The 27,596-nt window shown below is 41.4% G+C and overlaps 1 protein-coding gene and 1 pseudogene across 1 annotated transcript in view; both read right to left on the reverse strand.

The window, feature by feature from the left end:
* LOC147462948 (uncharacterized) overlaps positions 1–1,343 on the reverse strand; it is a 47,708-nt gene extending 46,365 nt beyond the window's left edge. The window contains exons 1-2 of the mRNA XM_086486253.1: positions 1,054–1,343; positions 921–977 (exon numbers count right to left, since the gene is read on the reverse strand). Of these exons, the coding sequence (XP_086342379.1) occupies positions 921–977; positions 1,054–1,266 (270 nt within the window). The 5' untranslated portion in view covers positions 1,267–1,343. The remainder of the gene's footprint in view (positions 1–920; positions 978–1,053) is intronic.
* Positions 1,344–23,555: 22,212 nt separating this feature from the next.
* Positions 23,556–24,441, reverse strand: LOC147462949 (uncharacterized; annotated as a pseudogene).
* Positions 24,442–27,596: the final 3,155 nt, after the last annotated feature.

Below are 27,596 nucleotides of genomic sequence, written 5' to 3' on the forward strand. Positions count from 1 at the left end.
GTTTGGCTTGTAAAATCATGTGCGCAAGATGGATCCTAAGGGAGCCCTAACAAAACCACCCAATTTGCTCCACCTCCAAATCACTATGCGTATGGTTTAGGGGTGCCTTAGGCCGAGCAATCTTTGGTTGAATAATCGAGAAAAACTCAAAGATCTCCAAAACCGCTTCTATAACCACTTTCCCATGTCCTCGTAGTTGGAGGCATCAAGGTTCTGATCCTTTGGAAATGCTGACAGACACGGAATCTGACTAGTGAGCAGCTCTTGCACCTTCTCACCAGACGAGTTAACCATCACATCCATAAAAGTGTCTCCTTGCATGAAGGTCTTTCTAGTTCCTTCTCTACTATGGTGAAGTCTTATGTACAATCTCCTCTATTTAACAAGGGCCATCCAAACCACGACCCACATCATTCTGCCGCGACTGCACGCTCCTGCTCTTCAAAGCTAAAAATCGCAGATGCAAGAGACTCTTCAATAATGATGAAGACCAACCAACCTCAGCCCTCCCTTTGCGAACCACATACCCACACAGATGAGGCGCCACTACCCAAGGCCAAAACGCAGCACACAAGGCCTCCTTTTCCATTACAAATGCAGCAGCAAGGCATCCTCCTTCCTACTCAGCAAAACAGCCCATGGCATACATATATGGGGTGCCCGGAAAATAAAGGCAGGGCCGGGGGGCAGGGAAGGGGGGGTGCGTGGCGCACACCAAATGGCACACTCACCTGGGATATGCACTCCACGTCAAGTGCCATATCCGAGAGAAGCATGCCCTGCTAACACATGACGACCAAGAAGAAACATGGAAAAAGTGACTGCACCACGGATCAGACAATTGTCTGCTTAATTGCAAGACCATAAATGAACATCACATTCAAAAGCACAATCACAGCAGCTTCGAATTCAGGTCTTACCAGCAAATCTCTGTAAGAACGCTCTGCAGATTCTGATTTTTCTGTCAGGTAGGTCTCCTGCCAGATAAACACCCAATAAGAAGTTTGCCTCTATACGGAACCTTAGAAAACGAAGTATAAGCAGGAGACTGACAGCCAGGTAGCGATGATGGCTAGGTGAGGACTGGCGCCGAGTTTGGTTGTGGGTTTTTGAGAACGAGGAGGAGGAACCTGCGCTGCTGCTACTAAGGGCTCTGATCAAGAGGGCCCGTTGATGAGAGCATTGAAGAGCTGGATGTGCAGCTGCAGAGAAGACGAGCTGCTGCGCGCTACAGCAGCTGCAGCTGAAGCCAGAGTGTGTGACCATCGCCACCTTCTGACTCAGAAACGAAGCTCGTCGTTTGGGTAAAGTTAGGCTGGGTTCACACGAGAGTGGTGGAACTCTTCCGTCGGCATTCGTTTCACACAAGGCGGCAACCAGATGTAGTGACTTGGAACAAATACTTCTCGCATAAATAGTTTAAAAATGGTAGGCTTTTGGAAAATTGGAGGGCGAAAGAGAAGATGGGCGAGGGGGGAGGGGTCGGAAGAGAATTTGTTGAAAACCCTCTGCAAGCTGGCAGCCCTTTTCCTTGCTGTCGTCGTGCCTTGTGAACACATCCATCCAGTTGGCTAGTGCCGCGTTGCTTACTGTTGTTGTCGCTCATTGTGAACCCAGCCTTAAATTGCACGTCACATGGCCATGATATTAAAAGTGGGGACACAGTTGGCATTTGCTAATGCAATGATTCAATGTTTTACTCCATTAATTGGCCTTCATTATCAAATGGAAACTATTTTTTTAGGGAGATTGAAATCGGATGCTCGATCGTCGCAGGTTGCTCTCAAGTTTTTGGGACTACTCTCAAAGCTCATTTCTCATCTTCTATGGTGCCTTCTCATGCTATAGCAGAAAGCTCCTCCATGAATAGAGTCTCTTCGTCTCTGGTCCTTTCTTGCGTGATAGTTTTGTTGAACGCCATCCCTCCTCCGGTAGTGCCATCATCTCTTGGACGCCTATGTTTTAGCACTCTGGGAAGCATGTTGCATATCAGTGGAATTTGAATCAAAGAGAACCCATCATTTGATCACCAATTTTTGAGAACGTAATGTATGGTCACCTATGGGTTACTTTCGCCATTTTTTGTGTATTCATAGTGTATAGGCACCCCTTGAAACATGTGTGTTAGCTTGATCACTAAATCTTGATTTTAGGCCCAATCAATGGAATTCATCGCAAAGCAAACTAATGTTACCATATACATGTGATAGTGATGTGTGTGAACACACTTAGGACCGTCGGGCCATTTTTTCCCTCACTAGGAGGTTTTTTCCCACGATGCATTGTATAAACGTCCATCACTCTAGGGCTAACTTTTCTTTCCCTTGCACACTAAGTAATACACTCTCTCTTGTGTGCCTTGAGCTTCCTTCGTCTTCTCCCACCTGTGTGTGTTTCCCTGCAACCCTAATTCCAACAATTGGTATCAAAGCAGGTTGCATCCTCTCGGGTTTAGTCGTCAGTAGCTCCAGCACACGTCTGCTCGCTTTCTCCGCTTATAGTGAGCTTTGGCGAGCATCCGCAGGTCGACAAATTTTTTGGGTCAGGTTGTAGAGTTCGGTCTGCTCAGATTTCTAATTCAGGCTCATTTCGCCCTTCGTTTCCACTACAGTCAATACTACGCAGGTTATTTCGTCATTTTGTGCAAAATTTGTGTCAATGCCATTTTTTGCATAATAGGTCCCTTACATTCTTCTATGGTTTGTGCTATATAGCATGTGTTGTTCCCCCTTCGTTTCTCCTCTTTTCAGACAGTTTTCACATCAGGTGCAACATTTGCCATGGCTGACAACAACACAAATGTGTTCAAGATGTTTGTTGTTGAGGATAGATTGGATGGGGACAATTACCCTATGTGAGCTTATATGAACTCTTTATCCAGTGGTATGCTTAGATTTTGGTTTGGATGTCAAAAGTCCCAAATTTTAGCTGTTCTTGCTTTTTTCAGTCAAAAGTGCTAAAGTTTGCTTTGAACCCAATTTTCTCACCCAAATGAGGTGAAACCCCTTTCAGTCACTCAATATATCATGCAAGACATGCTCATGCAGCCATCTTATGGTTTTGGTCTCAAAATAATTCTTTGGCACAAATTGGGTAGGATGTCTGGCAATTTCAGTCTATCTGGCCTTATCCTGTCAAGATATGGTCAAATTTCCACTTTCCAATTGAAATTAGGGTAAACCCTACCTTCTAAACACACTGGTCAACTCAAAATCCCAAAATTCCTCCCATATTAGCCTGTAGACATCCTACGCGTAGGATGTCTCCTGGCTTAAAATTAAATTTTTTTCTGACAGGAATGCTCCTGATGCTCTGTAGAGCTATCAGAAACACTCACAGTAACTTTTGGACTTCAATTAGGCTTTCAAACACACTTTTGCGTCTTTTACAAACTTGTGATGACTTTACCAAGCAAGTGTACATGCATGAAATGCTCTAGATCTTGAATCATGATGTCCTACTTACTCTACTCCTACTTATCATGTGAAATGGTGTTTTTGGTTGCTTTTTGGCCTCTCTGGACTCTCTAGCTCTCCTCTCACCGCTTCTACCACTCCAACTCCTACTCAAGAACTCGACTACTACCTAAAACTACCTAAGTCTACCTAATCTACCTAAGTCGAAGGATCTAGGCCAGACAAACGGTTTCTAGACTCCCTCTAAGACCTAGAGAGTCCTCCACCCTCTGATCCTATCTAAATGTAAAACAAGATTCTTGTAAAAGATGTGGAGGCTCATGCATTGATTGCATTGTTTGTGAAGTGCACTATTACTCCTCACATTCCTTCAGTGAAATTTTGAAACCATAGTTGGGATATTCTGGCTGGTCTTTATGCAAGTCGCAATGAGGCAAAAAGTGCATTGTTGCGTAAAGAGCTGGAGTCCAAGATTATGCATGAAGATGATATGGACACTTTCCTTGCTGGTGTCAAGGATATCAATGAGCAACTTATTTTTGTAGGTGAAGTCATTTTCTGACACTTCCCTTTTGCAGACTGTTCTTGATGCATGATTCTTACCAGACTTTTGCTAGTACTTGGAAACTTATGACCCAAGGAAATCCAAGTTTGATACACATTGTTATTGCAAGAGTCACTTTTTAAAAAAAACGGTACTAGACAGTGTGCAGTTGAACATGCCTTTATTGTCGCTCAAAGAAAAGGTGGTAAAAAACAATGTACCCACTTCTCATGGTTCTTCTACGAGTGGTAAATCACATGTTCCTAATGCTTCTGCTGGCAGCAATTCGTTTGGGAATTCTGGTGATAAGGGCAAAAACAAGATGCGTTGCCATTATTGTAAAGCTAATGATCACTTGATCAAGTAGTGTCCTAAGTTGAAGGCCAAAGAGGCTAAGAAGAAAGAGGCTGGTTCCACTACAAATGTAGTTATTGTTGAGTCTTCTCTGAAAGGAGACATTGATATTGATGTGGATGCAGAATGGGCTTCTAATGCAGAGTGCACTTATGATCCTTCTGTCCATGATGCATGCATGTCAGTTGCTACAGATTCACATGTGTGGTATTTTGACAGTGGTGCTACAAAGCATATTACCTCACATCATGATTTGTTTACCTCTCTTGAGTTTGTCCCTCATGGGAATTCAGTCACTTGTGCCAACAATGCCTCTTATCAGGTTCAGGGAGTTGGAAAGAGTGTGCTGACTGCTGCAAATTGCAGTTCTTTCACACTTGTTGATGCATTGTATGTACCTGGGATCAAGAAGAATCTTTTGTCTGTATCCGCACTTTCTAGACTTGGTCTTGTAGTCAAATTTGTATGACCGATGTACAGTACATGATATGAGTTTTGGCAATAAAATTGTTGCATCTGGCATTTTATGCAGTGGGTTGTATACGCTCACTTTGTAAGACAAGTGTGGGCAGAATTCTACAAATACAGTTAAATGCAGTTGTGGATTCTAAGGCTATTTCAAGTGCAAAACTTTGGCATGCATGTTTTGGACATCTGAATTTTGCCAATTTGCTGTGTTTGCAAAAATCTGATATGGTTGCTTCTTTGCCGCCTCTTGAAGCACCTGTCAAACACGTTTGTGAAGGCTATATTTTGGGTAAGATGCAACGTTCTAAGTTTCCAAAGGATGGTTCAGTTAGGGCCACATGCAGGTTGCAACTTGTGCATAGTGATGATTTTGGGCCCATGCAAACTCCGTCCTTGGGCAATTACCTTTACTTTGTGCATTTCTTTGATGATTACTCCAGGCACTCATGGGTATTTCCGCTTAAAGCGAAGTCCGAAGTATTTATGTGCTTCAAACAATTTTTGCTTATGGCTGAAAATGTCTCGAAATGTACTATGGACACCCTCCATTCCCATCGAGGGGGGAGTATGAATTTAATGCATTTCTGGCTAGTCGTGGGATAAAACACCAACGTACAGTGCCTTATATGCCTCAGCAAAATGGTGTTGCTGAGAGGAAAAACAGATCACTTACGGAAATGGCATGATGTATGGTCAAAAGTCAAGCTTTGCCGCATTCTTTTTGGCTTGAGGCCATCATGTGTGCCATTGATGTACTAAACAGGTGTCCTACAAAAGCTTTGCAGTCTATTACTCTATATGAAGCATGGCATGATAGAAAGCCTCTATTGAGCACATGCGTGTTTTTGGTTGTTTGGCATATGCTTTGGTGCCACAAACACAACGCAATAAATTGGATGATAAGGCTGTCAAATGTATTTTTGTTGGTTATAGTGCTGAAAGCAAAGGTTACAAGTTGTATCATTCGCAAACAAAGCGTATCTTGCGATGTTGTGTTTGTGGAAGATTCTGTTCAACCCTTGCTGTCATGTACTCGAGACAATAATGTCAGCTCATAGGACATTTATGACACTTTGTTGCCTCTTTTCAATGGTGGAAGTTTAAATGTAAATTCCAATGAGGCAAATGTACAGCCTATGGGGGTTTCTGAAAATGTTACAGATCATCCTATTAACTGATGCAGATGTACATGATGTACTTGATGAGGAAAGGGTTGAGAATGAGCAGGCTAGAGGTATGCCTAAATGGCTGGACCATACTTTGCATGACAGTAAATTGGATGCACCTTTGTCTAGCCGTACTTGTTCAGGTTCTCACCATGCATTTTATTCCTCAAATTGTTATGCTTTGATTGTGTGTAGCTTAATGTTGAGGAACCTCTATCTTTTGATGAAGTACAAAATTGAGAAAATTAGATCACTGCCATGCAATCAGAATACGATGCACTTTTAGAAAATGACACATGGACTTTATTTGATTTGCCTCCATGCAAAAAAGGCCATTGGTACAAACTAAATAAAAGTAAGTCTTATCATTTGCAACTATACTCTATTGTATCGTGTGCCTAATATCAAGACCTAAGCTAACTCTATTCTAACTATGCTTATGCCATGAATGGCACACTAACCTATCCACCATAACCTAACAGCTGGTATCAGAGCTCTTATCTAGATTAGCATTTCCTAATCTATTAGATCCTAGGAATTCTCTCTCTGCTAGATTGCATTGGCTCTCTCTCCCTAAGCCATTGTGGTTGCTAATCATACCTCCCATGCATTGCATACAAACATTGGCTCTAATCATCTCCCAAATATTCCTCCTTTTGAGTCAATCAGCAATGGGATATGTACTATTCAAATGCCACTACCCACACTAATTTGATTCACAAGAGGAATTTGTGTTAGTATGCGCTCTTTTCTCCTATCAATTAAACTAATTTTGGCATTTCTACGTGCATTTTGGTTTGATTTTTTGCCAAAAGCAAAAGTCCATTTCAACTTTTTATGTGTGTGTGCTTGCAATTTTCTACACAATCTTTAATCAAAGCCCTTGATTTGGAGCTCACTTGATTAATGTGATAGTTTTGTGTATGTGTGTGGCTACAAAGACAAACCCTTTTGTGGGAGCTACCTCCAAATTTTAAAGGAACACAACGAACCCTTGGAAGTTGTTGGGAAAGTCCCGTTTTCTTTTGGAAGGTTAACTTCATTACTAAAAAGGTCAAAGGCCCCACCCTGTTGAGGTGTGAGCCCATCCACGTGCATCATTCTTGGCCGCCCCATCACCTGCCATTTGTTGCAACACCCTCGACCTGCATTGATTTTCACACACACTGTCCACATCCAAGTGAGGAGCTGTGTCTAGCACTACACGGGAACCCTGCCTCATCACCGCGTCATCATCAGAAAACCACTCCCCCCTTGAGATGGAAACACGGCCTTTCTTGTCACGCCTACAACGCACACCCTCGACTACCAGCCAGCTCACCATCACCCCCTCAGTCCGCGGGTTCTCAGCCACAACCACTGCCCCACCTCTACCTCTCAACACCGTGCTCCTCTCAGCCCTGTCCTCTCGACACTGAAGACGACCTGAGGCAACCTCGTCATAGCATCTAGGCACCTTGAGGCAGTCCGCCTTCATCCACACCCTCACCTAGCTTTTATCGACACTTTCATCATCCTCCATGTGCGTCATCATTACTCTAGTATGCTTGCTTTTGATTGCCTCAAGGCCTTCAAGCTAATTGTTGCACCTGGTTGCTCTCGGTGCCCAGCTCCATCACGTGCAAGAAGGTGCTCCGTAGCTCCAGTCAATCAGGGCCCCGCCATAACCTCTCATTGCCCAGTCAACCCCATTATCCCCGGTTGTTCGAAGCCCCTCAGCCTACCACCATCCGCGCCCTATATTGTCCTACTCACGTCTCCTTGGTGCCTCTTGCAAGCTTGCAAGTTTGGTCATTGTGTTTTGTATGCCTACACCCTTGTGTCTAGGGGAGGTAGATTTGTGTTAAGGGGGAGGCATGTGTTTTGTGTGCCTCACCCTAGTGTGTTTTGAGGGGAGGATAATCTTGTGTGAGTGATATGCAACCAAAACCCGCATAGGGGAGGATTGTTGGGATGCGGGCTTTTGTTGCATCTCTTGTGTGAACAACCTCTTCCACCTAGAAAAGTGATGTGTCAATAACCCATGTGAAAAACCTCTTACAATCCTTGTACAAAGCACAACCACTTGTATTTGTGGATAGGCAGCCACATCTTATACCCATGTGTCAAAAGGCTGTCTCTTTGTATATGCCTATATAGAGGCACATTATGTTGAATAAAAGCAAGTCTATCATTTGCAATTGTACTCTAATGTTCCATGTGCCCAATATCAAGACCTAAGCTAGCTCTATTCTAACTATGCTTATGCCATGAATGGCACATTAACCTATTAGCCATAACCTAACACATAGTTTTGAGCACCTTGTTCTTTAAAGCCAATGGGAAAATGAGGCATGGAGTGCTAAGACCTAAACAAGGGCATAGTTTCCACAATTGCAAGACAAAATAATATGGCAAGACTATCGTATGAATCCAAGTTAGAAAGGCAAAGCACCTATAGATATGGTAGAGGTGGTCCCTTCCTCTAGAGAGCAAGCAAGTGGTTCTTGTTTGTGCAATTACAAGGGCTCAAACAAGCAATAGAAGCAGCAAGTTAAATGGAAGTAAGAAAAGCTCTAAGAGACAAAGAGAGCTTGAAGACCGAGACAAAAGGAGCAAAACTAAAAAGCAAGCTGAGCAAGACAAACATGCAAACAAGCTTGTTGAGCCTAGAGCTCCCTCCATAAGCAATCAAGGAATCGTTCATTGAATCCATGGGTTTTGAGGTGGTTGAGAAGAATTTTGAGTTGACATTGGAGACATATGGAGCTAGACTCTAAACCAACCAAGAAATAGCACATAAGTACCTAGATCCAACTCTGAAGGCAAGAAATCCTATACTAAGTTCGTAGAAAGGTGAGAAATAACTTCCAACAAGGCTTACTTGTGCAATCAATAGTACACCACAAGGGATGGACATAAGCATCACCAAAAACCTGTGGGTTAGGCGCGGATTGCCATGCTGCTACCTCACTCACATAAAATGTAGGGAAATGTAAAATAGCGGTCAGAGATACAAATAACCTACATGTTTTTGAAGGTGCAAAATGCTCTTGTGGTGATTACCAACAATAAAACTATGGGAAACTTGAAGTTTTATAAGTGCTTGTGTTATTTTGACTTCAAAGGAAACCCATATCCTTGTGACAAAAGGTCCACACTTTGCACAAGATTATAAGGCTGTATTTGCACATAAAAAAACAAAAAAATAAAAATTAAATACAACCCTTCATAAATCCCCCTTTCCCATGAACCATACAAAACTGATCTTGAAGAGTGACAACCCCCCAAAGGAAGTTTCTTAATGACTTAGTGCTTATGAGAATGATTGTTTTCATTGTTCTTGATTTAGAGTCTTTGATAACTTTTAACTAGAGGCTTCAATAGATGAAGACGAGGGGACAATACATCACAAGCCACATAAGGTTTATAAAGTACTCATGCAAATGACAATTTTTTATTTTTTTGGTTATAAAAGCACTCTTACAAAATATAGATTTTGATAAAGTGACACTGCCACTAATTTTACTTTAGGTATTGTGATTTCAGTAACCATGTGATTGGTTTACTTGCAATAGTTGATAATAGCTTATCCTAACTAAGTATGTCATAATTTGGCTATTAATCTCTACACATAGCCCTCACATTGTCCTACCTCTATCTTGTATATCCTCTAGGTGATAGGGTTTTGAGCATCCCTAGTCTTCTCTTTGTACACAATATATAGCCACTTTTTGTGCCACACACACACACACACACACACCCCACTACTAGGTTGGCAGACAATATATGAATTTCCAGCCTGCCATTCAACACTTGCTTGATAGTTCTCAAGTAGCCTACCCACATTGTGCACGCACGCGTGCACACACACATATATTTCATTATCATCCTCAAAGCTCAAATGTGACCCATGGGACCTAGAGGAATAGATCATGTGGGTTGTGTGGAGCTGATAAGTGAATCTCAATGCTTAAGAATTGTGGAAATGAGCATTGAAATAGAGAGTCCACTTTGGGTGGTAAGGAATGCATGTAAGGAAATATCATGGATGAAAAAGATGGGGAACATGCTTGAGCATGTAAAGGTGGGTGCAGTTCCCATGTTCCCTTGAGTGCAATATTTCCTTACAACCCCATAATACAACTTCATAAAGAAGCACAGATGTCACTAAGGTGTCAAAGAGGTATTTCTTGAGATCCCAACAGTAAATCGCTCTCACATTGCACATGCTCTCAAAGCATAGTAGGTCACTTAATGTCTTCCAAGCATCACATAGCATAAGCATTCCATTTATGATTGCCTCCAACCTCAAGGCCAAGGTACTTGAAGGTCTCTACCTTGTCCACAATGCATGGATTCTCTTTATTGAGAGTTTTCACAAGTATAATATTTGTGCTGGAGCCATTCACAATCAGCCCACTATGCAAGCAAAAATTTTCCAAGACAATCATAAGCTTTGTGCATCTTCTAAAGTATGTGCCAAAAGTACTTTTTTATTGGCCTACAACAAACACATGATCACTATATTCCCAATCATAACCTCTTCAATGCCTTCTTGTTGCATAATCTCAATTACCACATGTTCCAACTCATCAATGAGTAGCCTAGAGAGAGTTGGTGCAAGTGGGCATCCTTTCTTGGCATCAATAGTACTTGTGAAAAATTCAAAACTCCTTCTCTCTTATACTCACTCAACACAACACCTTCTTGTAAATACAAGAAATTGCAAGCATATATTCACTTGGCACTTGGAGCTTATCCATATGTTTCCAAAGAGTCTTCAAAGGAACCATATCAAAAGCTTTTTCAACGAAGCCCACAAAGGAAAAAAAAAAAACAAGAGAATATGTGACAAAGGAGTGGAGTGGCTCCTCTCTTGTGTAGTCCACACCGCACCAGATCAACATCGATAACTTTTGGCATAGATACTACTAATAATTTAAAAGCTGCAAGGTACAACTGAAAACTCAAGAGAATTTGCAAAGTTCTCCTCTCCCATCTACTTTGCATTGAGAGCCATAAAGTGCCCTTGACCAAATTATCCAGTGGACCTAGCTTACCTTTCTATTATTTTCTTGTGCCTTGTGACCTGTTGGTAGCCGTTTGGCCTTCCTTGTCCATTGACATCTCATTCTAAATCATCAAAATCCTCTGATGAACCATCACCTGATTCCCTTGCTTCTTTGGAACTCTTTGATGATTTATCAACTAATTCCCTTACCTCTTCAAAATTCTCTGGTGAACTATCATTTGGTTCCCCTGGTTCTTCAAAACTCTCTGATTAACTATTAGCTGGCTCCCTTGGTTCTATCTTTTCCTTGGAAAACTCTTGCCCCATTGAGATGGACACTGACTTGTCCGTAGGATAGGTCTTTGAGATGGCATGCATACCAAAACCTTGCTTGGATGTTTTATAAGTCTCTAAATGGAGTTAAAAATTTTCTACAAACAATACCGGCGCATCTCCTTTGGCAATCCAAAGTAGCACCCCTCAATCTGGTCCTTCAAAATAATGTTCTAAAGTTCCTTAGTGCCAGCTCTACCTAGTTACCATTTCTACTGCCTCTTTGACTTCGAGCCATCAGATACAATGCCTAATCCAAAAAAAAAAAAAAAAAACTCTTGTTCCACCAATTATTCCACATTTTTCTTCCATTAAAGGAGTGTTTTGTACCAACAAAAGTGAACCAATTTGGAGCATGCATATAACCCATCAACATAGTTTCTATCATTCACAATCGCTTCTCTACATGGCCGACCTCTTTCATTACCTAGAATGGAAACTACATCAAACATTTCCCAATGCCCATAGAGAGAAAGAGAGAGGGAGGGAGACATAGTAATATGTATTAAATCGAGAAGTCACTTGCAAAGATTTTCCAACATATATAACATGTGGATGTATGTGAGAGTTAGTGGAAGTCAACATAGCCCATGCGATTTTTTTATTTGTAAATGTAAGGCTTTTTAACACTATTCTTGTATTTGAGTGACAAAAGTGGCTAGCCTAAGCAGATCTTGATAATTTTCCATAACTTTTGTATATAATATAAAATTTCTTGAAACTTCTTGAATATAGTTTAAGGATGTGAATAAGGCTTTGAGATTCATCTTTCAACTTGAAAAGTCCAAATTTTTTAAGAAAAAATCTTTTTTGTAAATAGTTTTTTTTGTGTAAATTTGAAATTTGTTGCTCCAATTGAATATTATGTAGAGTGAGAAACTCCTTCTTGATGGAATTGTGTGTGTTTGCATGTTAACATTAAACCTGTAGTTGGACACTTGAGTGTCTTGTTTTCCTAGCAAAGTTTTGGCAATTTATTTGTCAAGCTAGAATGAAATTTTTTACACCTTCCTTCTACCATAGGTTGGTTATGAGAGGGAAAGAAAACATTTTATTTTTCTCGCTCTCAAAATACAAGCCCTTTGGAGAGAATTATGGTAAGTTTTAAGTTGTAAATTTTAGTAAAATTTCAAGTTGTTTTGCCCAAAACAAATCAAAAAATTAATATATATTTTTGTAGAGATGACGTCTTTTATGTTTGTAAAATCCCAGTTTTAGTACTTAGTGTTACTAAACAATGGAATACCCTTCAAGGACTAGTTTCCAAGACACTTGCAAGTTATAGACATAATTTCATACTCGAACACGTGCTTACTAAGAGCATAATTTTGGCCTTCAAAGGTCCTCTCATGGAATTGGGGCTATTCTCGGGTAGTTTGACAACTTCAAATGACTTTATATGTTGAAATTGAGAAACTACATTATTTTTCGGCTCCCTAACTCAGTTAAATCTCATTGCTTGAAGTCTATCTTGAATTTTTATTGTGAAAAAACTCTTGAGTCCTCCGTAATAACATTCAAACCAAGGTTTTAGATGCCCCAATTGTGTCTGCATCACATACTTTAACTGACACATTTAGTTGATCTACGTGGAAATTTGAAGTCATTCGAAGTTTTGAATGCTTATGACTCAAGAATTAAAATATCAATGTTTTCTCATGCGGGGTTTTGAATATTTGAAATTATTTAATAATTCTTGCTTACCAAAGCACTCCTACTTGCCACTTTGAGTCCTCAATGGAGAGGGTAAGCAATGTATCACTTTTTAAACTCCCAAATACATCAAGAACATATTATTCTTTGTATACAATAATATGCTTGAAATGGCCATCTCAAACACATAGAACTTCCCATTATTTTATATACTCTCAAGTAATTTTGTTTATCCATAGCACAATTGTGGAAAAATCATGTAGAATTTTCTACGAGGTCTCTTCATTTTTTCTTGAGCTTATAAAGTCAAATTTTCAAATCATTAATTGCAGTCTTTTGGGGGTCCACTTGATGAGTATAGTTCTTGATCAAGATAGCTTCTAAAATGCAAGGTTATATTTTTAAAAGACCCTCTAGCTAACATATTCAACCATATTAAGAGGGTTTTCTTAAATACATTGTGTGATGCACATAAAATTTAATCTGAATTTGTTAAAAAAGGACACTAAAAGTGTCGTATTTTGGTACCAAACTAATGTTAAGATAGGTGCCATTATTCAAGATGCTAATGTGGGCAAGCAATCAAATATGAGAATGTTAGTTAGTGTCTAGCAAAAGACAATGTAATGGGAATATTAGTTGATATCTATCAAAAAACAATGTCATGGTGGGTAATACATAATGATATACCTTCAAAAGCACAACAAGTTTCTTGACATGATTTATCTCTTAAATGTCATCTCTTTGAGTGCACTTATTGCAAGGTATACCTATGGGCATGCCAAGAACCTCTTGGGTATATTCATGAGCCAAGAATTCTCTTCATTTTTCATCACCTATGTGTGTGTTTTAACTACACGTTCATGATGTAAGTCATTGACATTGGAAAACAAAAAGTAATGAGACTGAGAATCAATGGCTATTGGAAAACCACGTTTTCTTGGTTGACGTGTGTGCGAGGTATAGGAATCTTTCTAGATTCAATTGCATGTGCTTGCAACTTGCATCTAGGTGACATAATTTAAGACCTTGAGGCAAGTAAGTAAAAGTAGAGATGGAATTTTTTCTTAAGGGCTATTCAAAAAAATCATCATGTTAAGCAATGCCAATTGGTGTACTTTTGAAAGCACAAAAATTTCTTGAGAATCTTCCTATCTAGGTAGTAGGATGTCATCAATTGGAGTGCACTTATTGCAATGTTGCATTAGGCAGTGCAAAGAGGGTTACTTTTAGAAGTACAACTAGTTCTTGACAAGCTTCCTATCTAGAATGTCACCTCTGGAGGTGCAATTATTGTAAGTTTAGTCTAACATGGGTAGACTAAGAACATCACACGGGGAATGCAATTTCAATTGGCATGCAAAGTGTATGCCACATTTATAACACGATTTCATCAAGATTTGATTTTGATGTATGTTAGGATTTACCATGGCCTTTCTCCTTCTGTCTAAAATAAACTATACTGGAGAGAGAAATCACATGTCAAAGGACAATAAGGCACGCAAGAAAGTACGCTTACCTCCTTTGTCCTCAACTTGTAGCTATGCCTCAAGCCCTCACTAGTTCATCGGCTTCTTACCTCAATTGGAAACTCGCTCAGTCACATGCAATAAACTCTCCACCTAACCTTTTGTCCTCTCTTGAGATTTCATCGTAGACTTCCTTCCGATAGGAACTAACTTGGCCCTCCCCTCCCCCTCCCTTTGGAATCTTTCCCTGAGCTATGCCTTGATGCTCCTCACCTGCTATGCATAATCCTCTCTGAGAGTTCTCCTTGCCTTGACTTGGCTTCCCTAAATGTGCAATTCCTTCATCCAATGTTCTCTCCCTTTTCAACAAGATCATTGCCCTCAATGAGCAATGTAGAGAAGTGTTGACGAATGAACTCCTCTCATTTCCAAGTAGCATCAGTAAGTGGAGGACCTTCCAAGCAGCTATAGATTTTTGGAGGATATGATTTCTCTAGCGTTTCTCTCTCCAATATACTATCTTGTCTAGACTATGATCATACTTTGCTGATTCTTATAAAAGAAATATTCCATCAGTTACCTTATCGCCTTTATAAATAATTCTTTTCAAACATGAGACACTGGATGAACTCGACATTGTGGAGGTAACCCCAAATGATGGGCCACATCATTAAGCTTCTAAGATCATTGAAGGACCACAATAGCTTGGCAAAAGCTTGTGACACCTTCCCGTTGACAAGAAAGTAGACGTTGAAGGAGCTTGGAGAAACACTATGTTTCCTTCTTCAAAATCCCTAAAATATCTCTTCTAATCTACGTAATTTTTAGCCTTATCAATTTCTTGCTAAATCCTTTTCTTGGCTAAAGTTAGCATGCCTTGCGTCTTGGTAAAAAAGCTTGCCACATTAAGGCAATTAGGTTGAGAACCTAGGTGAACCTAATTGAAGATAGCAACATAAACATAGCAATTAGATAACTTGGCATGAACAATACTTTTGCAAGAGAAAGAATTTAGTGAACATGACAACAATTGAGGACCGGATTTATGTGGAGCCGGCCCCCCCTCCAATAGGCATTTGTATTATGATTTCTCCCATTAAGAGAGACTTGTACAATACAATCTTTGTGTTCCTTGTGACCTAGGTGATGCAATGAAGATGTAAAGCTTCATGCATCACAAGCATAATATAAACTTTGAAGAAGGCTTTAACTATTCCAAGCCTCAGTCCCAAGACCTCAAACACTTTCGAACGAGGAGAGAGCTAGCAGGGAATGAGGTAGGGAAGAGGAAGAAGAAACATTTCATAGGAGAAAGAATTAGTTCCTCACTATCATAACTCTTCTTGCTAGCATACATAATACCATAGTAATGAAGATGGAGAAGATGGCAAACTTAAGCATTGAAGCATGGCTCTTGGTTGGATTTGCACTCCATAGCCAAGAGTGGTAGTGTAGGCTCTCAACTTCTTAAGGAGCTTGGAGAAGGAGATGGAGCTCTTGCACTTTGCATAGCACACAATGAGAGTGTGTGTGGGTGAGTATATCTTGCAAGCAAGGCCTCTTCTTGCTTTGGTCGACCCCCTCTTCTAGCTCATGCTTGAAGCCATTGGCTCATGCCAAGCCTAGCCAATCACAAGCTTGGGCCATTTCTAGCAATAGTGGTAGTCTTGGGACAAGTGTCCCCCTTTCCCCTTTGAGAGAGAGGACGTGATAAATGCAAAAAAAAAAAGTTAATTCAAGTAATTTATCATTGGACCCCTTTTAAGCCTGGCCAATAGGATTCAAGCACCTCATGAAGGTAACATGGGTAGGAGCTTGGCATGTGTCCTTGCTGCCTCTTAAGGCTTGGGGTTACCTTGAGTGTGTGTGTGTGTGTGTGTGTGTGTGTGTGTGTGTGTGTGTGTGTGTGTATTCTCTCATTAGCCCCTATAATATGGGCTCGCCCCCTCTTATGTAGGGATCACTTTGACTTTTGGTGCTCAAGCACCTTACTCATCAAGCATGACAAAGCACTTCTAGCTTGGGGGTGTTCCCACAAGCATCTCAAGCAAGCACAACAAAGAACCTCAAGCACCTTAATCATCCAGCAGGACAAGCACCTCAAGCACCTTAATCAATCACGACAAGTACCTCAAGCGTGACAAGCACCTCAAGCAGGACAAGCACCTCGAGCTTGGGTCAGGTTCCCACCTCAAGCACCTCAAGCTTGGGCCAGGTTCCCACCTCAAGCTCAGCCCTAGCTTACCTAAGGTCAAACGACTTTTATACTAATTATTGGAGGTCTTCATTGAAGCTAACCCTAAGGTCTTATGCTCCATTGGTTAGCCTTGCTCTGTTGGTGATAGACCATCTCTCATTTGGGGCCCTTTACCACTGGCCCCATGTTGAGATAGATCTATAAGCACATGTCTATCTCTTAACCCTTGTTCCCATTTATTCTCTCACATTAAGTGATCAGTTTAATATGAGAAAATCGTTTGGGTTGGTTAGATATTAGATTTTATGCCACCTTGTACGGACATTTCGTAATTCACGTTGACTAGCTGATGTGGCTGATCTCAGATTTTGTGTTGACGTGGCAATGTACGACAGGTTTTGGATTTTGCGCTTACAATTGCCATGTGTGGCAACGCATTGTACAGACAGCCTTTTTGGCACATGCTTTTTAGATCAAATGATTTTCATTTGTACCCCCTTTTGGGCCCAGGGCCTTTAAATAAGTGGCAAGGCCTCACTCTCCGGCATGCTTCTGCATGAAGGTGCAGATACATGGGGGATATTTATGGGCGAGCAGTTTCCGGCAAGCGCATTTTAGGAATCGGGTGAGCAGATTCCTAAAAAGATTCTCCCTTCCTCTTTGTGGACTATCTCTCTCTCTCTCAAAGGAGAGAGAGAGAGAGAGAGAGAGAGAACTATAGGTATGTAAGCTAGACAAATTGTTTCAAAAACAATATAGAGAGGGGTACATTGGAGTGCCCTCAGTAGCCGCATTCACTGCTCTAATCACTTGGTTAGGACTTCCGTAAGCTTTTGTCTTGATGGACCCTTCCCAATGTGTTTCCCATGGTTGTATGAAATGGTCTTTGTGCTTTGTAAGATGGAATTTGCAAGGTCGGTTGTACATGCATCTAATGATATGCGTTTACGGAAACCCTCCCCTGCTAGCCAGCTGCCATGCTTGCTCTCCGCAAGGTTAGTGCGTGGAGTGTTTGGTCCATCAGAGCTACTTTCTACGCATGTCATAATGCCACCCCAATGTGCAATACGAATTTCCCACCAACTAAGCCATGAATCCATGTATGGAATGTTACGGTCTATGCAATGACCGTTACACCACCGTTGGCATATCAGATGAGCCTCTGCTGCTGCAGCCTCTTTTGTTGGTGCTTGCCTCCACTTCTCACACATTTCTTTGTGTGTGTGTTGAGAAGCTTGCACCACATACTTCATTGTGTGTTGATTCAACCTTTGCTTCCAATGGAAAAGACAAGAGCGCTCTCGGCCGCTCATTGTATTGGTCTTGTCACCACCATTGAAAACAATTCGAACTGCATTCCAATTTGCTTGAGCTTCATCAGCCATGTAGCCAAAGAAATTTGCTTTGTCACACCCACATAATATCATTACATAATTAAGGCACTCCCAAAACAAACATTGCGTTTCCATGTCTTCCTGTTTCATTTCACAAGTTGCAATAGTCAAAAGGTCCTGCATGCTACAAACAAATTGTTTTAGAGAGAGTAAATGGAAAGCCACAAAGCTCTTAAGATAGGCCATGTACCTTGGATCATAGACATGACAGGCCATAGTCACCCAATCGTTAACACGTCTGGTGTGATCAAATTGGATCCACGCACGTCGAAGATCACCATCCCGGTCTTGTCTCATTCGGTTGATTAGGTCCACACCGGATGCCGGACCAATTGTGGACATTTTGAAGACATAACATTTCTCCCCCTCCATACCTTGACCAGGAAACTGGCTTCCATGGAAAAACTCATATGTGCAGTCTCGCTTCAGTTTTAGGAGGGCATCAATGCCAAAAGATTCTTTGTCAACCCCTCTACGTAAAACAGATACTGACCTCCGAAATCTGTCAATGTTAAAAGTGTTTAGATTAAAAAATAATTTAGCATAGAGTTTTGCATCAAAATAAGAATCTACGAAATGCTCATACCAGTTATCTTGCACCAACGGGCCCAACTCCTCAGCGATTGCAAATAGCTGTTGCTCGCCTAAAATACCTTCGTTGGTGTTGTTGCGAAGAAGTGTTGTACTTATAATTTCTTTTGCCAAACACATTTGAACCTTCCTAGCTACTGTGTGTGGGTCAACAATCAAAATCCTTTGCACCATCAGCTTGGTGTTGTCCGTTAGTGTTTTGGATGTGCCGCTGCGCACATCGTGTCGATGTGTGCCACGATGAATCATGACTCTAGTGGCAGTCTCATCGGATGGTATGACATAGTATACTACACAATCACATGTTGCAATACAAAAAGCAATTGCCTTACAAAAATGGCATGTGAGGCTCTTATCTCCAATCTTACAATATTCCCCAGGTCCATTTGCTTTTTGTATGTACCCGTTGAAATGACTTGTATTGGGAATATGGTAATTAACCAAGCGGACACATTGTTCATTCATGCACTTGAGAGATCCTATGCAATGACTAAGACGCACTACACCTGCAAATACAATATTGGATATAGTAGGCTTCGACCACAAATGAGGATCATACTTATGCTCCTTCGCATCCATATGGTGCAACTTTCCCATGGTAGGTGGAAATTCTAGAACGAGATCGCCATTGTAAGACCTTGGAATCTCTGTAACTTGTTCCACTACTTTGATTTGCATTAACAGATTTGTCAATGTGCCCTTCTTCTCGGCCTGTAAGAGATTTTGTCTTGTACTCCTTTTAAAGCTGTTTAAGGGCAAAACTCGAGGGGGGGTACATAGATCTATTAACTCCTTCGGACCGAATCGCATCTTTGACGGACTATCCACAATGGAAATAGGAATCATGCTAGGTGAGCCGGCATATTGTGTTTGATGAGATACGTTGACTTTGTATTTACGTGAAAGCTGCTCATCCAATACATAGATGAATTCACCCAAATTGTTGAGAGTCCTCTCAAGAGGCAAATTCATTTCAATATCACCTACTTCGATAACAGCATGTAAAGTTGTAAATTGCATTGGAGAAATTAATTATAAAAGAAATGATTCAGATATTATGAATTTACCATTGTAAAAAGGATAAGAAAACTCTTTACCCAAGAAATATAAAGAGCAAGCCATAATAATATGCTAAGCAAATAATTAAGCACAAGATCACATTGTATAAGCTAAAACAAATTGATTATATACTCACGTCTAATAAGTAGCCGTTATAAATTTAAAATTAATATTATTTTATTAAATTAAAATATTAATATTAAAAAATATGAAAATTTAAAAAAAATACAAAATATTTGTTTGTGACTGTGTGTGTGATCACGGGCTGGAGCGTTTTGCGTGGACGAAAGCAAGGCACTAACGCAAGATGGTCCTTTTGTTGTTGCATTCACCTAGAAAGAGGCAGGCGTAGAAGAGAAGGGTTCGTAATTCCACCAAAATCAGTAGAGTTACAACCCACCCAAAAAATTTTGTTGAAGTCATGTTAACCGTTGCCAATGTGAATGTCCTCTTGATTGAGTACGCAGTGTAAGCTTTGTTTTATCTCTACGAAATTTGAGAAAATGATTCTCTGTAGTAGGCGTCCCCAATTTTGAGCCCAATTTAAATTAGGTATGTTATACAAGGTTAGGCAACTTTATTTATGAAATCCATCTACTGGTTGGAAAACTTGAGGGGGCGGGATGAGACGGGGGCGGGCGGAGGCCGTAGGTTGGGTTTGGGGGGGGGGGGGCCGTGGGCACAGGAGCGGAGGCGGAGGCGGGCGGGGGCCGCAGGTTGGGTTTTGGGGGGGGGGGGGGGGGGGGTGCCCGTGGGCGCAAGAGCGGAGGCGGGATGAGGGGGGGAGGGGGAGGAGCGGACTCGCCCATCCCGTGCGCGTTGGCCATGGGCGGGCACACGCTCCACACGGGAGCGTGTGCCCTCCCATGGCCAACGCGCTGGCCGTGGGCGCCCATGGGCACCTCTGTCTCTGGCCACGCGTTGGCCAGAGGCGGGCACACGCCGAGCGTGTGTCGAGCGTGTGTCCGCCTCTGGCCAACGCGTGGCCAGAGGCGGAGGCGCCCGCGGGCCCACGCGCGTCCACGTGGGCACGCAATGTAGGTGGCTGTTGCGTGTCCACGTGGTCTGGCCACGTGTACCATCGCCAACTGACGGTACACGTGGCTCGCCACGTGGTCACGTGCCTTGCCACGGAGGCAGTAACGTGGCCACGTAACCTGCCACGTGTACTATCGCTGGGCGACAATACACGTGGCACGGCACGTGGCGCCTCCGTGGCAGTGCGGGTGACCGTGTGGCGAGCCACGTGTATCGTCGGTTGGCGACGGTACACGTGGCCAGACCACGTGGACACGCAACGGCCACCTACGTGGGTGTCCACGTGGCTAGCCACGTGTGTGTGTGTGTGTGTGTGTGAACACACACACCAACTTAAACGTGCACACACACACGCTGGCGTGCGTGTGTGCACCACACACACGCCTCAATGCAGCGTGTGTGTGTGTGGCGCACACACACGTGCGCCTGCGCGCAGCGTGTGTGTGTGTGTGCGCGTGCACACACACGTACACACGCATGTGCACGCGCGCACACACACACACGCTGCACGCACACGTGCACGCGCACACACACGCACACACGTTGCACATACACATACACACACACGCTGCACGTACACACGAAAGCACACGCACACACGTGCGGACATGGCAAAACACACACTCAGTCATTTTATAAAAATTAAAAATTAAAAAATTAAAAACTTTATAAAGTGACCTTCTCTTCTTCATTTTTCTTCTTCTCTATTCTCTTGTGCTACACAGAGCTCCTGTCTCTCTCTCTCCGTCTCAAGTTCACATCTCAAACTTCCAACCTACAAATTCTCATACATCATCCTATATCTATTTCTTATACATTATTTTTCTTTCTTCCAACCATGAGAACAAGAAACCAAACAAAAAATACTGGTGCAATTGATGAGGTGAATGTTACTACCTCACAAGAAGTACCTCCGTTAGGCACACAGGATACCCAACAATCTCAGGCATTGGCACGACCTTTGTTTCCTCCCAGAGGATATGGCCCCCCACCGCCCTTCTTTCCTCCACGTCACCCATGATGTATCAACCCCCATATGTATTTACTTTGGATGCAATGGAACTCATAGATTTGAGGTTTGCTATTTGAAATAGACCGTAATTGTGTGTAAGGAACTTTCTCTTATTAATAGTGTATTGAATGATTCCAAGGTGTTTTTTGTTTGAATGTAAGTTGGTCGTGAAATGACAATCAAATTTTAGTTGGAGAGAGAGAGAGAGAGAGAGAGAGAGAGAGAGAGAGGAAACAAAAGAGAGAGAGAGAGATGGGTAGATTGTCCCTTCTTTTGGGAATCCGCTTGCCCGATTCTTAAAAAACGCTCGCCAGAAACTGCTTGCCCAGAAATCGCGTCGCAGATACATGACGTCGTTGTTGTACTGAGTTCGAGCAATATAAAGAACTATCGCAAGGGGCACCAGAGTTTGGGGCTAGTGCTCTCTTGGGGTGGAACTCCACCACTTCGAGTCTTGTGTGTCGTGCACCTCTTTCAGTTCAATTATTATTTGAAGTGCTTAAAGTTGTTCAATCTGCTCTTTTCCGTTGGCACGTGGTGCCCTCCCATTACAATGTCTCCATGATTGTTATCACTTTGTCACAAAAGGCACTCGATACTTCTTCAAGTGGGTGAGTATCCAATCTTAGATTCAAGGGGTCATTACCCACATGATGAGAACCTTGTATGTTTGGTGATTTAGGGTGCATTAGCCACCTTTTTCCACTTGTAGTCATCCTCATCCTTTGGCCATACCTTGACACATGTCCTCTGACCATTGGAATATTACTCTTGTAGTGCTTTTGAAACTTTTGTCCTATCATCCAATTGAGAACAGTGCTCTTTGAAGGTCTCATACACGAGCTACCTACTTGGCTTGCATAACTATTCCTTTAGTAATTGCAATGTGGCAAAGTTATGTAATCACTAGGACACCCACACAACAATTAAGTTGATGTTATTCTTAAGTGGTCGTTAATGACTTGCTTCCATGATTGCTTCGTTGACAAATGAGACGATGAGCAGAGAGAGAAACATGGCTCAAAAGATTGCTGGAATTTTCGTAACGAAACTCCACATTTACATGGTCTCCAAGTATTTGTTCCATTTTACTTGATGGTATTCTTGCTTGTCCTTTCAGAATCATACTGGACTAGCATTCAATCATTGCATGTAGGAATCTGCTAACCCACTATCTTGGATCATGTCAAACCATAATTGACATTACACTTCACACTTTTTTAACTTGTGAAGATGGCATCTGGAGTAATCTCTGTCACTAAGGTGTTTGTCTAGTTAGGAAGACAAACCTGTCAATAGCTTTGATAATTGTGCTTTTAAATATACACCCCTGTGCTGTAAATGTTTTTTTGGTAAGCCTTGTGCCAGAACATGTGTTGTTGAATAAACACACAAGCAATAAATAATCTCCAAGAGATTGAGTTCTGATTAATTCAGGGCTAAGTAGTACTGTGTGTGAGATAGAATCAGGAAATCAGAGAAACAGTGAGAGAACGAGAGAGACTCAGACAAAACATCAGAGATTGTATATCAAGAAAATCCCCAGTACAAGTTCCTAAACAAGACCCAATACAATCCCGACTCCCAAAGTTCCCCATTCCCAAATATAAAGTTGCGCCCTAAATTCAGTTAGAACTGCCTAATTCTTGGTATATACTAACAATATTCGATCAGGCTTACAATATCCGACTAGCTACTAACAATCAGACAATACATCCGATATCCGACTACATATCCGACTTTGTATTTACCCTTCAACACATAGCACGTCCCGGTGGTGGATTTGATAAAATCTGACTCAGATCCACACATCCCTTGATCAGTAAAGACCAAAGCAAAAAAAAAAAAAAAACCATGATTACATCATATCAGACAATGGGTTCATTGGTAAATACTTCAGAATCTAACAAGTAATCTAGAACAAGCACAATAGGTTCAGAAACCATCACTGATCCAACATTAGCACCAACAACCACTTCATTATCTGGCAAAATAGTGATCTCCTGCTCGTGTGATCTTTGAATTGGAGACAACCTTCACCAGTACCCATATCCCTTGAAATTGGATCAACTGATATCTTCTTCTCAGCAAATGCAGATTGTGCAATACTCTTTCCTTTATAATCTTGAACTTTTTTTTTGTACAAATCTCTGTCTTTCTTTAATCGTTCCATCTCCTTTAGTAAATCAACTTCATGTTTACTGACAAACCCTGATATGATCTTCTCATAAGGATACTTGATAAGGGAACCCATCTTTTCTCTGAAGGTTGTCCATACTTCCTGCATACCTGTTTCCAAATGTTGCCTAAGGACTGACATGTCCCTTCAGACATAAGAACACCATTGACATCTACTTCCTCTTCTCCCAACACCTGTTTCTCCAATTGCTCCAAAGGAATTCTCTGATTCAAGATCTAATTCTCCACCTGCAACTTTTTATTGACAGTGGCCAACTGTTGCAATTCTGATTGGACTTTTGTTTCCAAATCCGTTGTCCAGTCTTTAAACATCTGCAAAGAAAGCTTTTCTTTGGCTAACTCATTCTGATGTGCCACCATCAGATCCTGAATCTCCTTCTAATGTGTAACTTTGACATTCTCTAACTCTTTCTGCAAGGCATTAACATTGACAGTTTGATCATGCAACATTATTTTTGAAACACTAGAATCAGCCACAGATTGTAACTGTACTTCCATATCCTGCTGCTGTTGATGAATAAACTCTTTGACACCTAAAAGCATCTTCTCTGCCATTCCAGCATCTGTTGGCTTGAAAGTCTTTGGAGAAGACAAATCATCAAAGTTTAGTTGTTTGACTATAGGTTCCACCTCTGCTTTTCTCTTCTTGGATAAAGTGAAAACCTTGCCAAGCTTGACCTGATTTGATGTCCCTGTATCAGGCTTCTTTTATGAAATATCCATGTCCTTCAAAGAGTGTACAACTTCAAGAGTATGCACGCTTTTGAGAGCTTCACTGTGATTATAACCTGCTTTAATCATGAACACATAAGTCTCTGCCTTCACCTGATCATTGAGTAGCTCTGCAGGTACTTGCACCCCACGAATATTAGGGTGTGGTTGTGTATACCCTTCTACCCTGCCTACAGTTGTCAAAGAAACATCACCACTGTCCAACTTTTGAACATAAGAAAACAAGGCTACCAAGTAGGCACACAGCCTACTGTTTGTAGAAGCTTTCCTCCTGTCAGACATATTAATCTCCCCATTGATCCTCTCATAAAGTAGATAAGCCCAATTAACACTTCCTCCTTGCTCAACAAAACAGAGAGGAGAAAAATTATCCTTAGACATGTAATCAAATTTAACTAGGAAACAGATTTTCTCTAGATACCACTTCAACTGCTCTCTTCTAACAGTTTTGACATTCTTCAACATGTAATAATTTTTTCCACCCTCTTTGGCTCCAAACTCCTTCTTCAACAAAAAATCAGAGCACTTAGGAATCTGAGAAGTTCCATTGATTGGAAGTTTAAATACTTCAGCAATCAATTGAGGACTCAAAGCTACATTGGTAGACAACATACCCTTTGCCTTTCTGACAATCTCCACTTGAGACTTAGCATACATGTTTCCTTTCCACTCTTGCCATGGCAAAACAACAAAATCATATAAACCTATCTTCTTTAACCATAGTGAATGTACCTCTGCAGAACAGTCAAGGTCCACTCTGAAATCCACATAGGGCTCCATCAAGGTTTGATACAACTTGATAGGTGTCATTGCCGATGGATTGTCGGGCTCTTCTTCTCCAGAAGGTTGGTCTTCACGCTCAGGACTTCTCACGTCTATCCTCATGGACACTTGCTTTCTCTTTGGCCACTTGCTGCTTGGCTCTTCTTCATCAAACGTTGGTCGGGCAGCAGGTCCTCCTTTTGGTTTGCCCATCGTGCATGCAAGAGAATGATGAAAGAGAGTAGAGGGCTGAAGAATAGAACGGCACAGATGAAGAGAATCATCCCGTACTCAGTGCTTGCAAAGGAAACACGACGAGGAAGGAAATAGAATTTGGAAATGTGAGATACTCTCAACTCGCACGCTGGAAACGTCACTTAAGTGCACCTTACAATTTTCAAGGCACTCATTAAAAATAGACCTTAGTGGACAATCATCACTCTTCTCAAGAAAATTTTGAAAAGCTGCAGTAAAAAAATATCCGACCTCCAATAATCCGATCCGAAAATCATACAATTTCCAAATTACGACATCTCCACCAAAGTGCACCTGATTTCCCAAGACTTGAATATCTTCCCTCTAATTATCAGTCTCTTTGCACACTGCTTCATCCATCAACTCATCTACTTGGACAACTGCTGCTAGAGGCCAATCTAAATAAGGTGGTTTACCAACAAACTTTTTCAATCTGAAACCATTAACTGGAGAATCCACTCTTGTCCCATACACATCAGCAACAATAAAAGTACCCTTACCCCTATCCTCAATAATATGATATGGTCCCTTGTATCTTAAAGTTAATTTGCTAGGATGTGGTCCCAATCTAGAGTTATCAAGCATAACCCAATCTCCCACCTGAAAAACTTTGAACTTGATATTCTGATTCACCCAAGCTTTTCTCCTCCTCTGAATTATTTCAGTTATATAAAAACTGACATACCTATCTTCTTCCATCTGCAACAAATACCTGCTTCTATGTTGAACTGACATTTTGGGAGTCATTTTCTCAGCGCTCACCCTGAGACTAGGTACCACAAATTCCATAGGGACAAGTGCTTCCAGCCCATAAACTAACCTGAATGGAGTCATACTTGTAGTCACTTTGAAAGCTGTCCTAAAGGACCACAAAGCTGAATCTAACTTTTCATCCCAATCCTTCTTAGTGTCCTGCACAATCTTCTTCAAAACCCTAATCAATATCTTGTTGGTACTCTTGGCTTGACCATTGGCTTGAGGATGATAAGCTCTGGATTTTTTGTGCATGATCATATGAGTTTTAGTAAGCTCAGCAATAACAACATTTAGAAAATGAGATCCTCTATCACTTACCAACTCCACAGGACAACCAAACCTGGTCATGATATTATGATAAAGAAACCTTGCCACACTAGCAGCTCTATTGTCTTTCAATGCTACAGCCTCCACCCATTTTGTACAATAATCAGTAGCCACAAATATGTACTTGCATCATCTGCTAGTAGTTGGCTTCAATGGTCCCACAAAATCGAGACCCCATTTTTGAAAAGGTTCTAGAGGCAAAATTGGATGATCATTCATTCTTTCTGTAGAATTAGGCTGACCCATCTTCTGACATATCACACAACTCTTAGCATAATTGTGAGCATCCTTCAACACAGTGGGCCACCATAATCCTGCTTGTAAAACTTTATTTCCAGTAATATCTCCTGAAAAATGTCCTCTAGCAACCCCATAATGTGCTTCCTGTAAAACAGCTGATTGTTCAAAATCAGGGACACATCTTCTGATGACCTGATCGATTCCTTTCTTACATAAAGCTCCAACAATAACCAAGAAAGGTCTACTTTTTAGTGCAAACTTTATTCTCTGATCTGTAGAAAAGTCTGATGGCATTGTACCATCCATCAAAAACACTAACATCTGATCATACCAATAATTAGAATTGACAGTTTGAACATCAAACAATTGAGCATCAGGAAGATCATCTATAACACCTGTAGGTTTTTCACCTGTCTCAATCCGACTTAAGAAATCTGCAATAGCATGCTCCTTGCCTGGTGTATGAATAATAACAAAATCAAACTCTTGCAATAATAACATCCATCTAGCCAACCTCCTTGTAAGCAATGGTTTTTCGATCAAGTAAAGCAAAGCCTGATGAGCTGCATGAAAGATCACCCTGTTGCACAACAAGTAATGCCTGAATTTGGTCAAAGCATACACCGTGCCCAAAGCTT

The sequence above is a fragment of the Adiantum capillus-veneris genome, chromosome 2 (assembly GCF_014529385.1).
Source record: "Adiantum capillus-veneris isolate H3 chromosome 2, ASM1452938v2, whole genome shotgun sequence".
NCBI lineage: Eukaryota > Viridiplantae > Streptophyta > Polypodiopsida > Polypodiales > Pteridaceae > Adiantum > Adiantum capillus-veneris.